Source organism: Centroberyx affinis, unplaced genomic scaffold (assembly GCF_046629955.1).
Source record: "Centroberyx affinis isolate AG114_WGS23_722 - 3 ecotype Tasmania unplaced genomic scaffold, CSIRO-AGI_Caff_v1 ptg004203l_1, whole genome shotgun sequence".
In the NCBI taxonomy this organism is placed as follows: Eukaryota; Metazoa; Chordata; class Actinopteri; order Beryciformes; family Berycidae; genus Centroberyx; species Centroberyx affinis.
In genome coordinates, this window is record NW_027281951.1 from 44020 (window position 1) to 66360 (window position 22341).

At 40.7% G+C, this 22341-nt stretch overlaps 1 protein-coding gene across 2 annotated transcripts in view; it reads right to left on the bottom strand.

Annotated features, from left to right (window-relative positions):
* Nucleotides 1-1446: 1446 nt before the first annotated feature.
* Nucleotides 1447-22341, bottom strand: part of LOC139664163 (rab GTPase-activating protein 1-like) — a 29440-nt gene continuing 8545 nt past the window's right edge. Inside the window, exons 2-8 of one of the 2 annotated variants that reach the window (XM_071542894.1) lie at nucleotides 20726-20818; nucleotides 12951-13061; nucleotides 12107-12211; nucleotides 10622-10705; nucleotides 9511-9582; nucleotides 6118-6318; nucleotides 1447-5173 (exon numbers count right to left, since the gene is read on the bottom strand). In XM_071542894.1, the coding sequence (XP_071398995.1) occupies nucleotides 5006-5173; nucleotides 6118-6318; nucleotides 9511-9582; nucleotides 10622-10705; nucleotides 12107-12211; nucleotides 12951-13061; nucleotides 20726-20818 (834 nt within the window). In that variant the 3' untranslated portion in view covers nucleotides 1447-5005. The remainder of the gene's footprint in view (nucleotides 5174-6117; nucleotides 6319-9510; nucleotides 9583-10621; nucleotides 10706-12106; nucleotides 12212-12950; nucleotides 13062-20725; nucleotides 20819-22341) is intronic. The other variant, XM_071542895.1, reaches the window with a different exon arrangement.

Sequence of the window (22341 nt, forward strand, 5' to 3'; positions counted from 1 at the left end):
TCAGACAAAATGCTGCAGATTAAAGTAAAATTCACTACTGAATATTACTGATGTAGTTGTATTTTCGAAATATTAAGCAATGAACACCAGGCAACAATTTTCTTTAAAATGGAAAATTTCAAAATGAAAGCCAGGTTCCATATTCAGTTTTCATGATTTTGTTTTAAAATCTCTTCTGTCTCAGGATCAGAATAATATTCTTCATGATGTTCTGCAGATAAATGAAATTTAGTTAAAAGTTGAATTGAACAAGTTAAACTGAATGAATGTGAAGACTAAGTCGTCACAATGCTGGCTCCTGATTGGCCGACAGCAGCTGAGTGGAGGCTTTCCAGTTCAGATGCTGCAAACTGGACTCTGATTGGACGGATTTCAGTCATTCTTAAGTGTTAAAAAATGCCAGCTAATTTTCATGATCAGACTGTAATTATGTTCAGGCTGTAGTTAAGGCCCCCTAGTGGGCATTTACAGTTAGGCAGACTTATGGTCACCAAGATTAGGACCCCCCTTTTCAGTTGGGCCCTTCATGATGTGGTGTACTGCGGTGTTCCTGCATGTTCAAGTTGTTATTCCTCACTTCATCACCTCTACTTTTCAGAGTGTTGTCTGTGCGTGCAGCTAAGTGTAAGTCACTTATTCATTTGTTGTTCATGAGTATTTGGATGAGTGTTTTAGTGTATTCTATTACGCTGAGTTACTATTAGCTCTATCCTGAGCATAGCATGACTTTGACATTCACAAGCTAACTAGCCTTGCTAAGCTGACTCAATTATTACCATAGTGGTAGCTAAGTGTTTGTTAGCTATTGTGATGATTAGGTTATCCATATTACAGTTTTATCTTGACTTTGAGTTAATTGGAGATATTTATATGAAGTCATACGAATTGCAAGCATCTCTGTACTGGTTGTAACAGTTAATTTATGTTGCTACGCCTTGATAAATCATTTGCATTCTGTATAGGACACCAACTGAAATCTTGTATTTTATTTCTTGTTTTTTGTAGAAACCACACATAACTAACACTTGTAATGGAAAGAGAAGAGGACTGTAACTTTGCATAGGTTCATTAAACTCATAGTGGGCACTGTCTCATCGTGTTCTTGCCGGACATGCTGTAGTGGTTGCCAGTCAGCATCTGGGACAATTTATACTCTAGAAGTCACACTTCAAACATTAAGTGAGGAGCCAATCAGGACCGAGTCAGCTGTGATGCATTCACTGGACTGAAACTGCCTGGGAAAAAGGATGGATTTTTTAAAATGCAACTTTACAGTTTAACACTGAAACGAAATCAAATTTTAACAATGTCTTCATTAAACATATTTGACCATTTATAAACACAAATAGAGGAAAATCTGAATTCCTACAATACAGGTCCTTTAATATTCCATGTCGAGTGACTACAACCCAAATGCTGCTATTCAATAAAAGCAACGACAAAGTGTCAGTGAACAGAGAAACTGAAATTTATTAATGCAGGTCAGACAGTTACTGTACAGAAAACAGGGCTGGATCGGGTCCCTCCCTATGCAACAGGACTGTGGTATTACAGCGTACTGTACACGACACGACACACATCACACTCCTGGTCCGGCTCGCCTCACCTGCTTCTGCATCCGTGAAGCCAAGCGTGGATTAGAGCGGATTAGAATTTGGCGGCCGTCCTCTCGACGACAATAATCAGCGGTTAAAAAATAATTCTGCTCTGCGCTCAGGATAACTTGTGATACAAACAAACATCTTGAAATAGTGTTTAAAATATCGACGCTGTGTTAGTGCACATAAAAGACAAGGGGGGGAGCTCGGGTTTACATGACACCGGCTGCAGGACTTTGAAAGGACAAGAATGAGAATGATATGCGATAAACGAATAAAGGAATGTCCTGGAAACAAATACAAAACACACCTGGAATTCAATGATATTCAGCCAATCGGCTTCCTTTGTTCCTCCCTTTCCACTGGATCGATGTCTTTCCTCCAGTGGAGCTGCTCAGTGGCCGACAGCAGAAGACTGGTTGTTAGGGATGGGACGATATATCGAAATTCAATTTATCGCGATGCAAAAATGTGAGAATACGTATCGTGGGGGAGAATTATATTATTTGCACTTCGTAATGACATTTTTAAATTGTTGTTTACATTTTAGCGAGACAATGTCATTTCTAAAAAGATTTGTGCCTCAGAAATAAACATAATTCTGCAGACTTTGTCTCTGAACTTTTATTTATCACATTGGATCGTTGTTGTAATGAATCCTGAACCCCATATAGCGTATCAAATCATATTGTGAGATAAACAGATCGTCCCATCCCTACTGGTTGTACTGGGCAGCTCCCAGTGTGAATGCGTGGGACTGTGTGAATGTAAAACAGGGCGTCGCAGATCTTCCCTGGTTAAATAAAGGTTTAAATAAAATCAGATCCCATGGTTGTCGGTGAGGAAGAAAGGAGCGGAGGGGAACTTATGGCACAGCTAACGCTCTGTGGCATTTCAACAGTCACATGGCTTCCCTCTCAACAGCCAACGGCTTCAGTCAACAACAAAAGCAAAGGCAGCCACGTGAAGAAGAAACCATTTTAACTTGAACCACTGGACTTACAGTGCAGAACACACACACACATACATACATCCAAACACACACACACACACACACACATACAAGTACACATGGTCTCGGTCAAAGTCTAAAGGCTGATTCCAGCTCCACCGCAGTGCAGGACAAAGCAGGTTCTTGGCACTATTGCAGCTCTCTGCCCCGGCCTGCTATACAGCGCTAACATGCATGAATATTAAAGGAATACAGAGAGTTTTTGGTAGATTGTCCCATTGGCCAACTTACGTTAAGTGATGACATCATAGACACCAAAATCATCCATGTGTCCCCGGTAGATCAGTGGTTACTGCTCCATGCTAACACTTTAGCATACACTATGTTGAGTGATAAGCGACAAGCATGATCCAAAGTAAGAAGAGTGACCTGTTAGTAATAATAGCTGTGATTGTTTTTTATTATATGGCCTGTAGATTAATCAATTTTGAAAAAAGAAACATCATGAAGTCGATAAAGCTGATGTAGCCGGGTTTATTTTTGGAACCATTTCAGATGAGCCAGCATGTATTCATCCACTGCACAGTCTCCCATCACCCACCACCTTCACTTCTGATGGAAACAGGGAAAATAGTTCCTGCTAGTAGGCTATGTTATTTTTCTAGCATATTTCCTGTAAATTTGACTAATTTTCAACACAAAACTGCCAGACTTAGCTGCATGTCACTTGAGATTACTTAGCAGTTAGCTTTATCGCTGCTTCAAATTCTCATTTTCTAGATAATGCTAGTTGCCTGCTGTCACTCAACAGAGTTTATGCTAAAGTGTTAGCAGTAGATCGCAGCCAACGATCTACTGGGGACACTTGGATGATTTTGATGGCTGTGTTCTCATCAGTTAAGTTAACCAACCGGACAATCTACCAAAAATGTGGTGTATTCCTTTAACATGAAGGGGGTAAAGAAGGTAATGGCACAGCTGTGCAAATGGCCTCAGAGCTGCATGGCGATCGAGATGGAATAGTGAAAATTTATCTTACTTATCATTCACCGTGTGCGATTTTTCTTTTAGGACTGAATTGTGCTATTCAACATACACTGTAGAGCCTACAGCATCACCTTAGTAGAAACTATCAAACTATTATCTGCACTGACTCGCAAGTATCTGCAGTGAATTTAGGACGACACTAACTGGTGTGAAGTTACTTTTGATAAGTGATGTGCCGGCGCAACAAAAACTGCTTTTATTGGGACGGAACGGTCTGTCAAAGATGATCAAATCTGTATAAAAAAAATAAAAAGAAAACAGCGGTGGCAGTTCATTCTTGGGAGCTGCTGTGTTTCTAATGTGGGGTTTTATGATGGCATGAAGCTAAATCAGGAAAAACGTATTCTGTAGGCCGGTACGGATGCTTTGACTGCTGTTTACTTGAAGCAGAACACCGGTGTCATTTAGCGGGCGACAGGACGGGTGCCGCTTTGGCTTTTCAGCGTTTGGACCCGACCAGACCGCTCACACACTGTGCTTAGTCACGTCAACATCTAGAGAGATGACATTCAAATTCCAAACGGTAAAAAAGAAATTTAACAAAGAACTTTTCCTTCTTTTTTTTTCTCTTAAAGAACTGTACAAGATTTTAAAAAATCAATAATTAGTTATACATATTTATATGACAACATTGTTTACTTAATATTACCATAAAGAAATACAAGTTTTGTCTTTTAAATTTGTCTTTTTTTTTCAGATTCTGAATGCAGTATCCCTTTTCAGAGCGCTGTGGCTATGCTGAAGACGCTTGCTGTAGCTCAATGCATTTCTAAACAGTAAACTTATAACCCAATGTGATGTTAAATTGAACAGTAGCAGTATCTCTATCCTTGCACATCACATCCAAATTGCGAGGAATATGAATGCAGGTTTAACTTTGTTCTCAGCTACATAATAGCATAATCTCCCAGCCACACAGCTAACTGGCTATAACTCGGCAATAGCAATGTCTGACCACAAGGTGGAGCCGGATCAATGAATTCAGCTTTCTTATCATGAGGTTTGAGATATCTAGCTCAGCCAACAGCGTGAATGAAAACCTCTGAACCATCAAATCAACTCCATGACACTTTCCCCTCACCTGTTCATCACCTGTGGAGCAGAGCAGGTCACAAGACACATTTTAGTCCAATCAAACTTAGAGACAAGTGATTGACAGGTGGCTGATCCAGTGGACGGTGTGTAGAGGACAGAGGAGGCGGTGGAACAGAAGCCCCGCCTGCTATCATCTTTTCAGCCATTCGCAGCCCAGGAAGCCGTTAAGCCCCGCCCTCGCCCTCCTCTACACCGACTGGAAAAGGAATACTGCATTACTCTGCTGCTTGTTTTCTTCAGCTTGTTCCTCAGCTCTAGTGTGCATCCTGCAGGGGAAAGTGCATCCTCCAGCAGGTGTTTGGGGGGGGGTCGTCTAGGCGGGGCCTTCCTTGGGGGAGGAGGGGGTCTGGGACTGGGAGCCGGAAGAGGAGGAGGAGGAGGAGGAGGTGGAGCTCTTCAGCGAGCCCAGGGTCTTACTGAACCAGGAGTTCTTGGCCGCCTGGATCTCGTTCATCAGGACTCCTCTCTGATGTTCCAGCTCCTGAAGAGAGGGAGGAGAGAGGAGAAGAGGAGAGGAGAGGAGAGGAGGAGAGGGGAGGGAGAGGAGGAGGATAAGAGAGTCAGAGGCAAATTATTGGCAAATGTTACATACCGTATTTCCTCTAATAGTGGCCGGTAGTCAATTAAAAGCCGGGTCTCCGATAATGTCCGGGGCCGTGGTCGACACGAACAAATAAAGGCCGGCCCCAAATACAGGCCGGGGGAAAAAACAACGGTGGATACCGGTAAACTCCTGGTGCCTGTTATATAATGTAACTGTAGTTTGTAGTAACATACAAGTGCCACAAGACGGCTCGGCCGGCGGAAGTCTCTGGAGCGTGCCGTTGTCGATTACCGTAATTATCGGTATCGCTAACCCTAACCCATTGCAGTAACAAAAAAATGGCTACCTAACTAACCCCAACAGAAGCAGATCAGAAAACAAGGAGGCTTCGTACTAACAGATGAGCAAATATACTTATCAAACAGAGGGAATTAGAAATAAAGGCTGTCTCTAATATAAGCCTGCTTCCAATAAAGGCCTGGTACCCTCTGCAGCTGAGGGAATAAAGGCCCGGGCCAATATTAGAGGAAATATGGTAATATTCCAGTGTTCCTAGAGATACTGACCTGAATCCTGCTAGTAGATATTATTAATATTAATAATATTTCTAGTGATACTCCCTACTGATCTGGATCTTGTTATTGTTATTATTAATATTAATAATATTTAACTTGGTAATAGTTACGAGTATGATTATGATTATTATTCCTAGTGATATTGACCTGGATCTTGCTAGTTATTATTATTATTCTGAATATTATCTGGTGCTGCTGACCTGGATGCTGCTAGCAGTTATTATTATTGTGAATATTATGTGGTGTTGCTGACCTGGATGCTGCTAGCAGTTATTATTATTGTGAATATTATGTGGTGCTGCTGACCTGGATGCGGCACTTGGCCTCCACCAGCTGCAGCTTGGTCTGGGCCAGCTCCAGCTCCAGCTCCCTCAGCTGCTCCTGCAGTCCGTCCTTCTCCTCGTCCAGCGGCCCGGCGTCCGGGTTCTCCCTGCTGGGGGACGCCGCCTGGAGGGACCCCTGGGTGCTGAACACCCCCCTGCAGCGCTCACAGCCCAGCACCTTACTCTGCACGCACACACACACACACACACACACACACACACACACACACACACACACACACACACACAAAAGCATGCACGTGTGAGTATCGGCACTTAAGCTACTGATAGCTGATATTGTGCTGATATATGGTGATACTCAATATCTTCAAATTCACCATTTCATGTACATTTTTTTTTTTTAATCCAGTGTTTCCTCCAGAATTTTCTACTTGTCAGGGTGAAAAGCCTCTGAAACATTTAGACCACCATGGGACACTAAAACTGAAACTAGCGAACTAGCAACTAACAATTATTGATTATCATTATTGATTACCTATCGATTATCATTTCAATTAATCGATTAATAATTTAGTCTATAAAATGTGAAGAATAATGACAAATGGCCATCACAAGTTAAAGAGGCCAGAGTGATTCTTAAAATTTCTTCCTCAGTCTGACCAGCAGCCAAAAAAACCCAAAGCATTCATTTTATAATGAGATGAAACAGAGAAAAGCAGCAAATCTTAAAATTTGTGAAGCTGCAACCAGAAAATATTTCATATTTTTAGTTGATAAACAACTAAAACCGATAATCAATTATCAAAATTATAATCTATTAATTTTCTGTCGATCTAGTAATCAATTAAACAATTATTCGACTAATAGTTTCAGCACTAATCAATCAACTAATAAATAAACCCAGACTCATGAAATTCATTCAGGCAGGATGAGGCAGGTTTCACTGCAGGTTTTACAGACCGACTGCTGATCCATCCTGTCAGAGGTGGCCGACACTGACTGGCTGATAACAGTTCTTTAATAAAAGGTCAATATTGGCTCAATATGTCGGCAAACCCACATCTGTCTAACTGAAACACAAACTCCTCAGTGTGCCTCACAAACAGCCACACACATGTTTGACCTGCCTGCAAACAGAACGGCTTCCTTCATTTTCAGCATCAGCAGACTGAACGTCTTTCAGTGTTAATGCTGTTCTGATGCTGCAGGTGGCGCTGCTGCTCCAGTCCAAACTACCACTACCATACTGCTGCAGACTGGCTTCTTCTGTTCTGTGTTTTAAAGGTCAAAAGTCTTCACGAGGGTTTAGATTATTATTATATCAACAGAAATCACCCAAAAATGATTTTAAATCATATACAATCATATACAGGTTCACCTCTGTACCAGCAGTACTTCTGTCAGGACAGGAGCAAAACTTTCATAGTTCTGAGTTTCACTACATAGTAAATCCTCTTCAGCTCTGCAGGGCAGTGATTAATTCCTTATTTTAAGGATTATAAAACTGGAGCTGGGTTCCCAAAAACTCAAATACTTAAACTGCCCTCAGGTCAGATCAGTCAGTCAGCACAGTCTGTCTCAGGGGTGGAAAGCATGAGAGTCTGCAGGTTTTCGTTCAAACCAAACCAAACCAAACCCTGCAGCTCAACCGTTCAGTTCCTCCTGTCTGGTTGAAACTCGGCTAACTGGTGAAATCAGCTGCTGGAGAGTTTGGTTGGAATGAAAACCTGCAGACCGTCGGGCCTCGATGGCACACGGTTGCTGACCGCTGATCTGTTTCATCAAGATGTTGAAAGAAACGCTAGAGGATCATCAGGCCGGTTTACAGCAGATTCATCCATCCTGACGGTGGGAGGGGAGCTCCGATCTGAGGCCGGTCGGCAAAGATTATCTGCAGGATCCTGAAAAAGCCCAGTGGTATCTGGGCATCACAGACCGACGACAGCCAATGAGAGCCCAGTTTACAGTAAGGTGAGGCAGGAGTGTGACACTAGAGCCGGTGTTTGAAGTTGACATTTTGTTTGAATTCAGCAAGTAATACCCATGTTGGGTGAACAGGAATGAGTAAGGTAATATATCAGAATGTCAGGAATATTGATAGCACCATCATCTGCTATTTTAAAGTTTGTGGCCAAATGTATTAATATATATGTAAATCTATAAATTTTAATTTATATATTTTGACAAACCCCCTTTTGGATTCATGGTTAGCAGCAAGAGGCAGTGGAGCTCGCTGTGTCAACTGACAGCTGACTGGAGACAATACTGTCTGTGGGTCCAACAACTACAGGGATGAAGAGACTCATTATATATATATATATAGGTACAAAATTAAATAACTTATCCTTTAAGTACAGTACTGTGATGTCCCATTCTGTCTAATCATCTGGTGTGAGCAGATTTACAGCTGAGAGACAAAACCATCTGTGGAATCTGTGTGTGTGTGACGCAGTGTTTCCAGCCTGAACAGTGTGTGTGACGCAGTGTGTTTTACAGCCTGAACAGTGTGTGTGACGCAGTGTGTTTTACAGCCTGAACAGTGTGTGTGACGCAGTGTGTTTCCAGCCTGAACAGTGTGTGTGACGCAGTGTGTTTTATAGCCTGAACAGTGTGTGTGACGCAGTGTGTTTCCAGCCTGAACAGTGTGTGTGACGCAGTGTTTCCAGCCTGAACAGTGTGTGTGACGCAGTGTGTTTTACAGCCTGAACAGTGTGTGTGACGCAGTGTGTTTTACAGCCTGAACAGTGTGTGTGACGCAGTGTGTTTTATAGCCTGAACAGTGTGTGTGACGCAGTGTGTTTCCAGCCTGAACAGTGTGTGTGACGCAGTGTGTTTCCAGCCTGAACAGTGTGTGTGTGACGCAGTGTGTTTCCAGCCTGAACAGTGTGTGTGACACAGTGTTTCCAGCCTGAACAGTGTGTGTGACGCAGTGTGTTTTACAGCCTGAACAGTGTGTGTGACGCAGTGTGTTTTACAGCCTGAACAGTGTGTGTGACGCAGTGTGTTTCCAGCCTGAACAGTGTGTGTGACACAGTGTTTCCAGCCTGAACAGTGTGTGTGACGCAGTGTGTTTTACAGCCTGAACAGTGTGTGTGACGCAGTGTGTTTTATAGCCTGAACAGTGTGTGTGACGCAGTGTGTTTCCAGCCTGAACAGTGTGTGTGACGCAGTGTGTTTCCAGCCTGAACAGTGTGTGTGACGCAGTGTGTTTTATAGCCTGAACAGTGTGTGTGACGCAGTGTGTTTTACAGCCTGAGCAGTGTGTGTGACGCAGTGTGTTTTACAGCCTGAACAGTGTGTGTGACGCAGTGTGTTTTACAGCCTGAACAGTGTGTGTGACGCAGTGTGTTTCCAGCCTGAACAGTGTGTGTGACGCAGTGTGTTTCCAGCCTGAACAGTGTGTGTGTGATCTCACCCTGACGATGTCCAGCTCCTCTTTCGTTGCCGCCTGCTGTTTCTCCAGCCTGGTGCTCAGCTGGGAGCAGATCTGAAACACACACAACACAAAACACACTCAGACACGACAATAAGTATAATTCTAACCATTATTCCTTCAGGGAAACTCAACGGAGCACCATGATCTTTTCCAGCAAAAACCTTCAAACAGCTCCACTCATTCAAATCAACCAAAAACGGGTCTTTACTAATCAAACTAATAACTAATCAAATCAACTTGATGAAGATATGATGAACTTTATTGAAATTGCCTCTTTATTGAATTGTAGCAGCGAAGAACAGAGGAGCAGGTTGGAGAAGGAAGAAAAAGTACTGAAGGATATGAATACAACGGTAAGAAAGGATATAAATAAAAGTACAATAAAATAATAGTAAATTGTCTTTGTGCTGCTGATAAAGACTTTTAACTGTCACTGTGATTACAACTAACAGGTTAATAATAATAATAATAATGCAGTAACACATTACAATAAGGGTACATTAATTAAGGCTTAGTTAATGCTTAATAAGCATTAGTTAGTTTATAAAGATAAATATAGTTTATAAAGATGACTATTAAATAATGTATAAATTAATACCTTAGTTAACATGAACACCATTAGTAAATGATTACCAGACACATTAGTTAACTGTTAATTAAGGGTTAGTTCATGCATTGACAAAACATTAATTATTATTATTATTAAACATTATTATTAAGCATTAACTAACCCTTAATTAATGTACCCTTATTGTAAAGTGTTACCAATAACGCTAATAATAAAACTACTACAGCTACTACTACACTAGTAATAATAATCTTGATTTGAATCATAGAGAACATGTCAAAACAGTTACAAAATGTTTTACATGATAAATAAAATTGTGAATAATAAATATAGAAGAAACAAGTTAAATATAAAAAGGGGATTCACAGAAGTTTGCAATTTACAGATTTGAAAATATACAGTCAAAGACAGGATGTGCAAAAGTCCACTGTTAGTTAAAATGTTCCTCATGTCGACCATTTACTAATTACATTTACATTTACATTTTCTATGGAAGGATTGAAGTCATGGTCAGAGTCCTACCTGTTTGTACTCAGCTATAATGGCGGTGGTTTTCTTGATCTCCGACTCGGCTTTCTCCAGCTCCCTCCTGAACACTTCCTTCAGCTGGGAGGGAGCAGAGGAGACGATGCATGTTAACGCACTAAACCCAGAGCAGCCAGGAGGACGTGCTGAGAAATATCTTTATCGACACAATAACACCATAAACACAGTATCATTCTATACAGATGCAAACGTCAGGGTGATAAAATAACATCAGCAGAAGTCACTCTTTCCCCACGCAGGCTTTTTAATTTAACATGTAACTGTGGTTTGATATTTTACTGCCAAAATCTACATCTACAAGAGTTCAGTCACCTCATCAATATTGGCCACTCTGGGGAGTTCTTCTACCACATACACAACCAAGGCCAAGCTGCTCCAGGTGGTTTCATTAAAAGCCGGGTGGAGTTTTAGTGAAATATGACTTTAATGGTACGTTAAATAAGTTTTATTACTGCTCAAATATAAATATAAATATAAATATAGCACAAAACACTAAATATTTATGTCGGATCTCTGCTCTAATTAGCCAGTTTACTCATTCTATGGTGAAAATGTGATTTTGTTGCTTTTTGTTTTCTCTCTCAAGCTGTGTATTTTATTTACGATTACCAGTCCCTCCAGGAAATTGCGATTTTGCGATCGCAATAATTAACACAAATTCAAAAAATCTCTGCAATATCTGTGAGAGCTTGCAGTTTTGCAAAATTGCTGCAACTTTTCCTCATGAAATGGCCAAATCAACAGACCGCCTGTGATTTGGACCTATTGTTGCATTTCATGTCGTGGTAACGTACGTCATCACAGCACTTTTTTTTCCACATTTTTTTCCCTTTGCTTGCAATTTTTCCCAATTCCAGCAATTCTACCGCAAAAAGAGTATCGCAATTTTTGACAAAAGCCGCTGCAAAATCAAGCATTTCTGGACGTAATAATCACAAAAAAACTCCTGGTGGGACTGGATTACAATATATATATATATATATATATGATTCACTGTTATTATAATTTTTTTTTCTTTTTCTTTCTGCACATGTACAAATTGCAGGCAAATGTTTCAAACATACTGTATGCATACTGTACACGTTTATTTGTGTATGTCTGTTTATATGTGTATTTCTTTGTATGTATGTAATACATGCATGATCATTTGCATAATTAAAAAAAAAAATCCAACTGTCCATATGTCCATTAGAGGCCACCTGTCGATGCTTATTGCAACTCATTGGTCATCTGATAAAAGTGGGGTTAAAAGTTAATATGAATATACCAGATTCACCTTTACAGGAGACTTTTACATCAGAAAAACTTTGCTTGAAATGCTGTGTTTTGATTTACTGACCCCGACTGTGTAATATACCATTTAAGAGCTTTGAATGCAAAGATAATTGACCACTGAGCTCATTAAGCTCGTTAAGGCCGAGCTTAACGAGCTGCAGCAGGTAAACAGAGGGCTGATGGTACCTGAGCCGTCTCCTCCTCCTGCCGCCTCTTCTCCTCCTCCGTCTCCACCAGCCGCTGCTTCGTGTTCAGCAGCTCTTTGTTCAAAACATCAGCCTTGTCCTCCGCCTGGACACACACACACACACACACACACACACACACACACACACACAACCCTTCATTAACTCTGACTTAACACACTACACTACCTGTACTCTTCTAACCTGTATTTCTCCAGGGAGGGTTTGCTGAGCTCCATTCTCTTTTTCAGTGTGATCCCTCCCAGCTACAGGAAGACCTGAGCATTATGGGTAAAACACGCCATAAACACGCCATGAAGAATGTATTAAGGACGAGTTTCACCGCAGAAGAAAGTCCTTTCCTGCTCCAAATATCTCACCAATGGAGGACATGACGGCTTTGGTTGATAAATTCTGGTTTGCTTGAAATGTTGCCGTGTGAAATGTAACTGAACCACTGCACTGCCAAAAAAATCATTTAGTCAAAAGTCATTTAGTCCTACAATTCTAATTTTCTTAAAACAAGTGAAAAAATCTGCCTATGAGGTTTGATAATTTCACTTGTTTCCAATGCAAATCAACTTTTGTAGAATCAAGTCATTTTCTTGATAGTAGTAGCAAGAATTTGACGCTCATTTCAAGAAAATTCCCAAAACAAGTGAAGCCACATTGGAAACGAGTGAAATGACGTTTTCTCTTGTTTTAAGAAAATTAAGATTTTTAGGTTAATGTGTGTTAATGCAGCAAACTGAAGACTTTCACCCCCAGAAACAAGGCAAACAAGAGGGTCCGGCAGGATTGAGGACGTCCTGCGGGGGGCGCTGTGCTGTGCTGTGCTGTGTTACCTGGTCCAGGTCGTTCCGCAGGGCGATCTTACTGGTCACCAGTTCGTGGGCCAGGTCGTCGTTCTCCTGCTCCAGACGCATGCTGGCCTCCTGAAGACGACGGTTCTCCCTCTGGACACACACACACACACACACACACACACACACACACACACACACACACACACACACACACACACACACACACACACACACACACACACAGACACACACATACACTTGTCAAAAACAAAATTCTATGGCTTAGGATTTTTTTTTTTAGACAAGGTTTAAGAAACTCAGAACATTTTTCCTTCTGGTAAAAACAGCAGCTTCTATTGTGTCTATTGTACTTTTTTATTTTTTATTTTGTGCAGCCCTAAAAACCTAAAACCTTCCTTCATTGCTTTCCTAATCTCCCTCTCTCTCTCTCACTCTCTCTCTCTCTCTCTCTCACACACACACACACACACACTCCTGTTGAAGTCCCCATTGTAGACCATTAGCGCGGTCTCATGACTGCTAGTCTGCCTGTAAACAGTCTCACATGACGGCCACGCCTCCATGGGATGACATGGTTGTCACTGTTACGACGAGGGGTCACCTGACCCCGATATCCTGTCGCTCTGACGACGACGACCTCCTCTGACCCTAACTCACCTCACACACACACACACACACACACACACACACACACAATTTATTGATAGAGCACTTTCCATACAATGACACAAGTGTAAAGTTGTACATTGGGAAGTACAAGCACACATGCATCTGCACATGTACACGTACACACACACACACACACACACACACACACACGCTGTCCTCCTAATTCACACCAGTACGTAAGACACTAGCAGCTCCTTTTTGTTCAGACTCTGGTGAACAGAAACCCAAACTCAAAACAGCATAAGAAAAACAAAACTCTCTCCTTAACGATCAAGGAGCATGAAGTAGAAGAAACTAAGTGGAAAAACAAATCCTGCTACTTTTGGAGGCTGATGGATATCTGAAAACATGTTTATTGGTAAAGAAAAACCTAAACATGTTTTGGCAGAGAGCCTTGATCAGGATTACAAGACAAACACCACAGTGGAAGAAGCTGAGGAATGAGATGACATCTTGTTTAGGGCTGCAACTAACGATTATTTTCATTGTCGATTAATCTGTCGATTATTTTCTCTCGATTAATCGATTAGTTGCAAAATTATCTTTTAAAGTGACAAAACATCATATGTGTAATTCATGGCACAATTCAAACGGGATCAAACAATTATTTGTCTCTCGCCGTTGACTACCGTACATATTTTTCTGAAATAAAGTCCCATGGGGGACAGAGGAAGGGGAGGGGCTTAGGCTCTCTATCCTATTCATCAAGCCCCGTTTTACAATGAGCCCAAAGTTTTTACATTGGAGCTTGCGTTTCTGTGAAATCGGCAGCAACCTCCTGTTAGCATTTATTAGCAATGCTAGCACAAGTCAATGGGGTATGAAACATAACTCTTAAAATCACTCACAAGTCATTCCATACACTTCCATAGCTGCAGTAATAGTACGAATATGTAATAGAACTTGCTCAAAGCGCTTGAATGGGATTTTGAAAGCAATGGTTTCATACCCCATTGACTTGCACTAGCATTGCTAACAAATGCTAACAGGAGGCAGATGCTGATTTCTCAGGAACAAAAACTCGGATATAAAAATGTTTTGAATGTTATAATAGAAGATATGGTTAGCGGTAAATAGGATAGACCCCTAAAATCACTGAACCTTCCCTTTAAGTTTCAATTCATCACTTCCTGTGGGCGGAGAAATGTCCGACACCAGAACTTCATTTGGGCAAATAGCGCAAATAAATATACACCGTCTCTATTAATGCAAATAGGATGCTGTTCTCTGTAACAGCCCAACTTTAAGATTTAGGCTCATTAAACACCGAGATCTTTAAATAAAAATATTGCATAGTGTCTCTTTAAATGCCTTTCCAAAATGGCCACTTGAGTCAAAATGGCCAACTTAGTGAACTTAGACCAATCAGAAAACAAGCCATATGTGATAAATCAAAGCCTGAGAGCCGACAAAAAAGTTTAAACCGCCTACATTTAGGACCAAATAGAATAAATCAATACAGTACATTAAGGAAGAGTAAAACACTCCATAAGCATTAGAGCCTATAGAAAACCTTTCATGTTTAAAGGTTAAATGTCTGTTACCTCGCTGCTGTCAGGACGCAGAACAGTGTCGACCCGTCCAGACTGTGGCAGGACAGACTGAACTGAAACACATGATCCTGACAGGAGTTTCCCTCTCTCTCCCTCTGTCACTTCCCTCTCTCTCTCTCCCTCTCTCCCTCTCTCTCTCTCTCCCTCAGTTGTTTTTATTTTGTAGTCACATAACCAATGGAAAACAGAGAGGAGAGAGTGCAACCAGCACAAAAATCCACACAGTCTTACAAATAGAAAAAGGAAACAAAAAATACACACATCCAACACTGGAGTATGAGTGTTTATTCAGCATTAACATAACTATATTCATAAGTCAATCCCCCCCAAAAACTGATAGTACAATAGTACAATTTTGAGGTTCTGGCTCTGTACTTGAGTATTTCCATTCTGTGAGACTTTCTACTTTTCCTCCACTACATCTCAGAGGGAAATCTTGAACTTTTTCCTCCACTGCATTTATCTGACAGCTGGAGTTACTAGTTACTTTGCAGAATAAGGTTTTACACGCAAAAAACATACAATAAGCTCATAAAATATGTTGCATTGTTAGAGTTTAAACTCCCCCAACAGTATATGGAGCAGTTAGACCGACAACATTAAAATACTTCTGACAGGTTCATGCTTCAATAATTTAACTCTCTGACAGAATGACGACTTTTACTTTTCATACTTCAGTTCATTTTACTGCTAATACTTCTAGACTTTTACTGAAGTGAACTTTAGAATGCAGAACTTTTACTTTTAATGGAGTGTTCTTCCATTATGGTGTTGCTACTTTTACTTAAGGAAAGGATCTGAGGACTTTTTCCACCACTGGTTACAAGTAGCCACATTGGTGCATTTTATTTACGTTATTTCTACTTTTACTTTTTTTCACTTTTCCTTTCTTTCACTTTCCCTTCATTCCATTTTTCCTCTTCTTCCCTCTTGTTGATCTGGAGGTGTACCAAGTCTAAGAGAAAGCGTTTTATTTGGGATCAGGGGGAACCAGACCAGAGGACGACTGATCCAAACCCCCTCTGGTATTAAAACGCTGGATCCCATATCAACCAAAATCCTCTTTCTCTCTTCCTGCTGTGTATAAAAGCCTTTCCCTGAGCAGCAGTCCTGGTCTGATGTCTTATCTTCAGTTAAAGCTTTCCTTCCTTCCTACAGTTCTGTCTTTACACCGACATCACAGCAGCATCACTGCTGCCTCGGCAAAAAAACAGCCAACTGGAATTCTGCAGTGTGTTTTTTTTATTTTTCCTACTTGAGCTGAACGTTTTCATGGTTGTCTGTGTGTTCAGATCAGACTGGCTTTAAAATCACCTCTCAAAAAGATCTTTTTCTTTAATCTTTTTTTGGTAACACTTTACAATAAGGATACACTAAGTTAAGGGTTAGTTAATGCTTAATAAGCATTAACTAACTAAAGTGTAATTTACTAATGTTGTTCATGTTAACTACGGTATTAATTTATACATCATTTAATACTTTATAAAGATGACTAAAGATGATTAAATAATGTATAAATTAATACCTTAGTTAACATGAACACAATTAGTAAATGATTACCAGACACATTAGTTAACTGTTAATTAAGGGTTAGTTAATGCTTATTAAGCATTAACTAACCCTGCTTATTAAGCATTAACTAACCCTTAACTTAGTGACCCTTATTGTAAAGTGTTACCCTTTTTTTATTTTTATCTTTTTATTAATATTTAACCTTAATTATTTTCACTCAGTATTGCTGTTTTTTGTGATGTTTCTATTTACTCCCTACTGAACGTTGTCTATTTTTTATCTTCTTATTTATATTTTTTATTCTCATTTAACAATCGAAACGTAAAACACATGTTAACTTTTATCCAAAGTTTGCAAACAATATCAATTTAACTTGAACTTGGCTTAAAAAAAAATGGTAAAAACTTCTGTGTGTCATACATCGGCACTTACAGCCAGAACTTTGTCACATACACATTTACTTGGTAACTGTGAATCTGAACCATTATCTAGGTTATATAATTTGGCTTTGTGCGGTAATGAAGTTCAGTTCTGATGTCAGAGGGAAGACAACTAAATAACTAAATTATCTGTCTCTTTCTTCCCTCCCCCTCTCAGTCTTCCTACTGTCTTAATAAAGACAAAATACTAAAAGACGTGGACTAACCAGTCTCCAGTCTCCTTTTGGGAAAAAAGAGAAAGACAGATTTCAACCGAGACGAAGAGAAAGCAGCAGCAAAGAATAAACTACGACATAAAGTAGAGCAATAGAAAGATGATGAAAGGTTTCTGAGGCTCTGTCCTGACAGTTTTATCTTGTCTGAATCCCTAAATATCTGCCCCACCTCGTCTGGTTTAACCTTCTGAACAATCTGACGAGATAAAGACAGTCAGCAGCTAAAACCTTTAACACCCAGGCAGCTTCGCCCAAAAATAAACTTTACTGATGTTCACGTCGCCAACGAAATAATAAAAGTCAGCGCTGCCAAAGTCACATTAAAGGAACGCTGTGGGAAATATTAATAAAGGCACAGTTTGACACAAAACAAAGAATAGTATGCAAAATAGGAGAACAGTAATTCAACAGGCCTATAATTAGAAACACAGATAATTTCAACAATAAAAGTAGCTGCTAAAAGTAGCTTGTTTTTTGCATCTTATGCCACAAAAGGACAGCTTTCCTTTCACAATTTTTTTTTTACAATCTTTTACAATCTCTTTCAGACACGACACAGTCAGTATGATTTGAAAACTACAGGAGGCGAGGCTCTACTCTCATGAATACGTAAGTCTGTACACTGTATACGACAGATAAGAGTATTTAACTCAGCAGCCCAGCAGGAGGCTAAAGCTGTGGTTGCCAAACTGGAGTCTGGGGACCTCCAGGGGTCCCTGAAGGGGCCCCAGGGGTTCTCCCAACAAACCTTCACTGTCACTTCATTCATAATGTCTATTCAGATCGGAGGTTTGACTCCTGCAGTACAGACAGATGGGTTTCTGGGACAAAACCTTCATCAAGTGGGTTCTGTGGTCCAAAGCGCCTCTACTTCGGAGGATCTTCATATTAAAGAGTTCAGGAACCGCTGGTCTAAAGCAGCCGTTTTTCCACAGATACAGTGAGCAGCTTTGACGTTTGATGAACAGTAATTCATCAATCAATCAAGTCACCAGAAGTTCATCCGTGTCCTCCAGAGCAGAGCGACCCGGGAAACTCAGCTGACGTCTGGCACAGCTGAACTTTTCACCGACATCAGCTGCCAACAGATCAGATTTCTGCACTTCCTTGTTTCTCTGCTGAAGTGATTTTGTTTCATGAACAATAGTTCCACCTGGCAAGTTGCAAAATGGACGAGAAGTTGATTGCATCTGAAAGACTACAGGCTTAAACGACTGAAAAAACGAAGCTTGGAGAACGGCTGCATCCATCGCTGGGGTCGATGGTAAACTCTGACGTCACTTTATTGGGCTTCTTTCTGTTTATTTTCAATTAATGCTGCCTACTTAGTGCTAGCTAGCTGTGTTAACTCATCAAAATGATGTAACGTTATGAAAGGCAATACCAAAAGCATCAAAAATATGTGATTTGCCTGTTTGATGGTCGATGGTAACTGAGGTGAACGATACTTTCTGGTAGGAAGCTCGTATTTACAGACTTTCCCTTATCACATGAATGCAGCATTATCCAGAGTGCAACAGTAGAATCAGCTTCAAATCCTAGAGCAGTGGTTCTCAACGTGGGGTCCGTGAACCACCAGGGGTCCTTGAGGGGGTTCCAGGGGGTCCCCAGCAAATTGATGAATTGTTAAACGTTACCATTATCTCATTTAAAAGAAGTTAACGCAATTAGAGAATGTAGAATTACTATTCTGGTCATATTTTCACTGTTATCTCTCGACCTACAATACAGATAGTCATGGAATTCTGGACAAAATTGGATCTAACAATAAAAATATTCTCAGATTTGGGTCTGAGAGACAAAATCTCATCAAATGGGGGTCCGTGGCCCTAATGTTGACTCAGTTAGGGTCCTTGATATGAAAAAGGTTGGGAATCACTGTCCTAGAGCACCAACATTACAGTCAACCAACCGTAAGAAGGTCAAAGGTCAGAACCATAATGCCCTGACAGTATTCTTGTGACCACAGAAAGATCATGTCAAAGAAAACTACTTGGCAAAGAAATAAAAATAAGAGCAAAGGAGAGCGATAGAAAGAGACAGAGGGAGAGAAAGATCTCTAATTTAATAGAGTTACTGTGCTTCAGTATTTGCAGCAGGCTCCCTGGGCTTTACTTTGGTCTCTATTAACACATTATAGTTACACAACTTTACCTCCGATTAGAGTCAGGATCCAGCATGCCAACAGACTGGGAGTGGGAAATACAGTCATTTGTGTAATCTTTGTACACAAATGACTGTATTTCCCACTCCCAGTCTGTTAGGATGTTTAAATTCGCTGATGACACCACAGTAGTGGGTTTGATCTCCAACAATAACGAAACTGCCTACAGAAGTGAGATTTCATCACTGGTGGACTGGTGCAACGCAAACAACCTGGAATTAAATGTTTCTAAAACCAAGGAATTAGTAGTGGACTTTCGCGGTGGAGCCGTGGGGACCACCTGCCCCTTGGTCATCAACAACTCTGTTCAACAAGTTCAACAAGTGGACAGCTACAAATTCCTGGGAGTGACAATCTCCTCCACCTTGAAATGGGGGGATAACACCACTGCTATTCTCAAGAAAGCACACCAGAGACTTTTCTTTTTAAGACAACTGAGAAAATGTGGTATATCCAGGAATGGTATGGTCAGTTTTATAGAGCAGCAGTGGAGAGCATCCTCACCTACACAATAACCGTGTGGTTTGGCAACATGTCAGCTAAGGACAGGAGACAGTTGGACAAAGTGGTACGTACTGCATCCAGAATTATCGGATGCGATCTCCCACCCCGAGCAGAAATCTATAAGGCTGGACTACATAAGAAGGGCCTTAAAGTTTTAAAAGACCCCTCTCACCTGGCTAACAACCTTTTTAATCGTCTGCCTTCTCAAAAAAGACTTAGAAGTGTTAAGACCAGAAGATCCAGATTCCAGAATAGCACATATCCAGAAGCTGTCCGCCTCCTTAACACTCTAAACTTAGCAGTGCAGGTTGCTCTGGACGTTTAAATAACTGTGCAATAAGACAGATGTTTTTTTTATTTATTTATTAGGCACTTACGCACTTGAAGCACTTTATCTAGTGGGTCGTTTGATGTTGCTGATAATTCCCCTACAGGTGCTAGTGTTTTACCCATGGTGTTCTTATGTGTTGGAGTTATTCTGCCCATTTGTTTTATGCTTTATGATTATTTTATGGTTTGGATGTTATCTATCTGTTTTATACTTTCTTTTTTGAATGTATTATGTGTTTTATAAATGAGTGGTTCTAGGTGGTAATAAAGTATTGAATCTTGAATCTTGAATGCCTACTTAACCACTTCATGACAGCAGAGGTATAGTTACTCTAATGCTAAATCTGTGGAAAAGAATTGTGTGTGTGTGTGTGTGTGTGTGTGTGTGTGTGTGTGTGTGTCCCACCTGGTATCGGTCGATGGGGTCTTCCTGCTGCAGCTGGCTCTCTCTCAGCGTCTGGTATTCCTTCTCAAACTTCTTCAGCTTCTTGGTTGGAACCTGCAAACGTGTTCACATCTTTATTTCAGCCTTCATTTACCCAGAACCACCCGGTAAAACCCACTGGGGGCTCGGTGCCTGGCTCAAGGGACCCTGAGCAGCCGGTAGCTGCTGAGGGAGGAGAGAGATGTTCATTCATTCATTCAGTGGGATTCAAACCAGCAACCCTCCAACCACAAACTTGCTTCTGTCAACATTAGGCTGTGGGTTTCATCAAGAGTGTAGTTTCATCTCAACACGGTGTGATTAAGAATTAGTTTTTGGCATCTCCATCTCAGACACACAAATCTGTCCACATTTCACCAGAGAGGTCAGAAGTCAGAGGTCAGAGGTCATCGGTCAGCTCTGGTCACAGGTTGGATGCTAGTCACCCCCGCTCCACATTTTAGGGATTTAGACTCTGACACTCTTAATTCAGTGACTTCCAATGAAGTCAACAGTAGAATAAGCTTCAATTTTCACTTCTACTCTCTGCTGCTGTAATGAAACGATGAGCTTGTTAACTAAGCTTGAATTAAACTGAACGCTAAATAATTCTAAAATAGTCTTTTCAGCATTCATGTAAAGACAAGTGGAAAGGGAGATGACGAGCAACAAAAAGTGACACCTACGCTAAAAAAAAATGAAATTATTGTGTTTCTAACAGATCCCTAGAACAGTAAGCAATTTGTGGGATCTGGAATGATGAACTTCAGGTTATGATTTTTTTTTTTTTCCAAAGCAACAACCAGTGTATAGAAACTCCTCAGATGCACATATTCCTGTTCACAGACTTTTCTCCAGGTGACTGACAGTGAGAGAGCCAGTGAGAGTTCAGCATCTTGCTCGAGGACTCTTTGACTCTTCCATGGGGCTTGAACCTGTGACCTCTCCGTTACGGCAGCTCGGACTCAAAATGGCCGCCGACAGCCGGACTGTTCACTGGAGCTCATCTAAGAGCTTTAAATCTCACAAACGTCCAGCCAATGCAAACACACACACAGCATGTATTACATTCCAGGACATGGTCTGACTTCCTGGTGCATTTTTCTTGCACTGTGCCAGAACAGTTTACATGAAATACAGAGGTGAGAAGCAACAAAGTAAAAAATACTTTGTTACTGTACTTGAGTGCACTGAAGACTTTTTACTTTTACTCACTACATTTAAAAAGAAAAATCTATACTTTCTACTCACATTTTCAAAACAGACTCGTTACTCGAAATCGTCAACTTTTTTTTTTTTTTTTTTTCACATCAGACAGCTTCCATCCCTGAAGCAGCTGATCATCTTCTTCTTCTTCTTCTTATCTTTTAACTGCAACTGGGCAACCAGCGTCATAGGTGCAATTTTCCTGCCTTGGCTGGACAATAAAGTTCTACTCTATCCTATTCTATTCTAAGAAGAGAGAAGCAACAAGAGAGCAGAGAATCAACGTTAGTGATCTGAGCTGCAGACTCTTTCTCATCTGGGATTCAGAGGAACACTCAACAGAAAACCAGTTTAGAACATTAGAAATTACTTTTTTTAGACAACTACTTTTA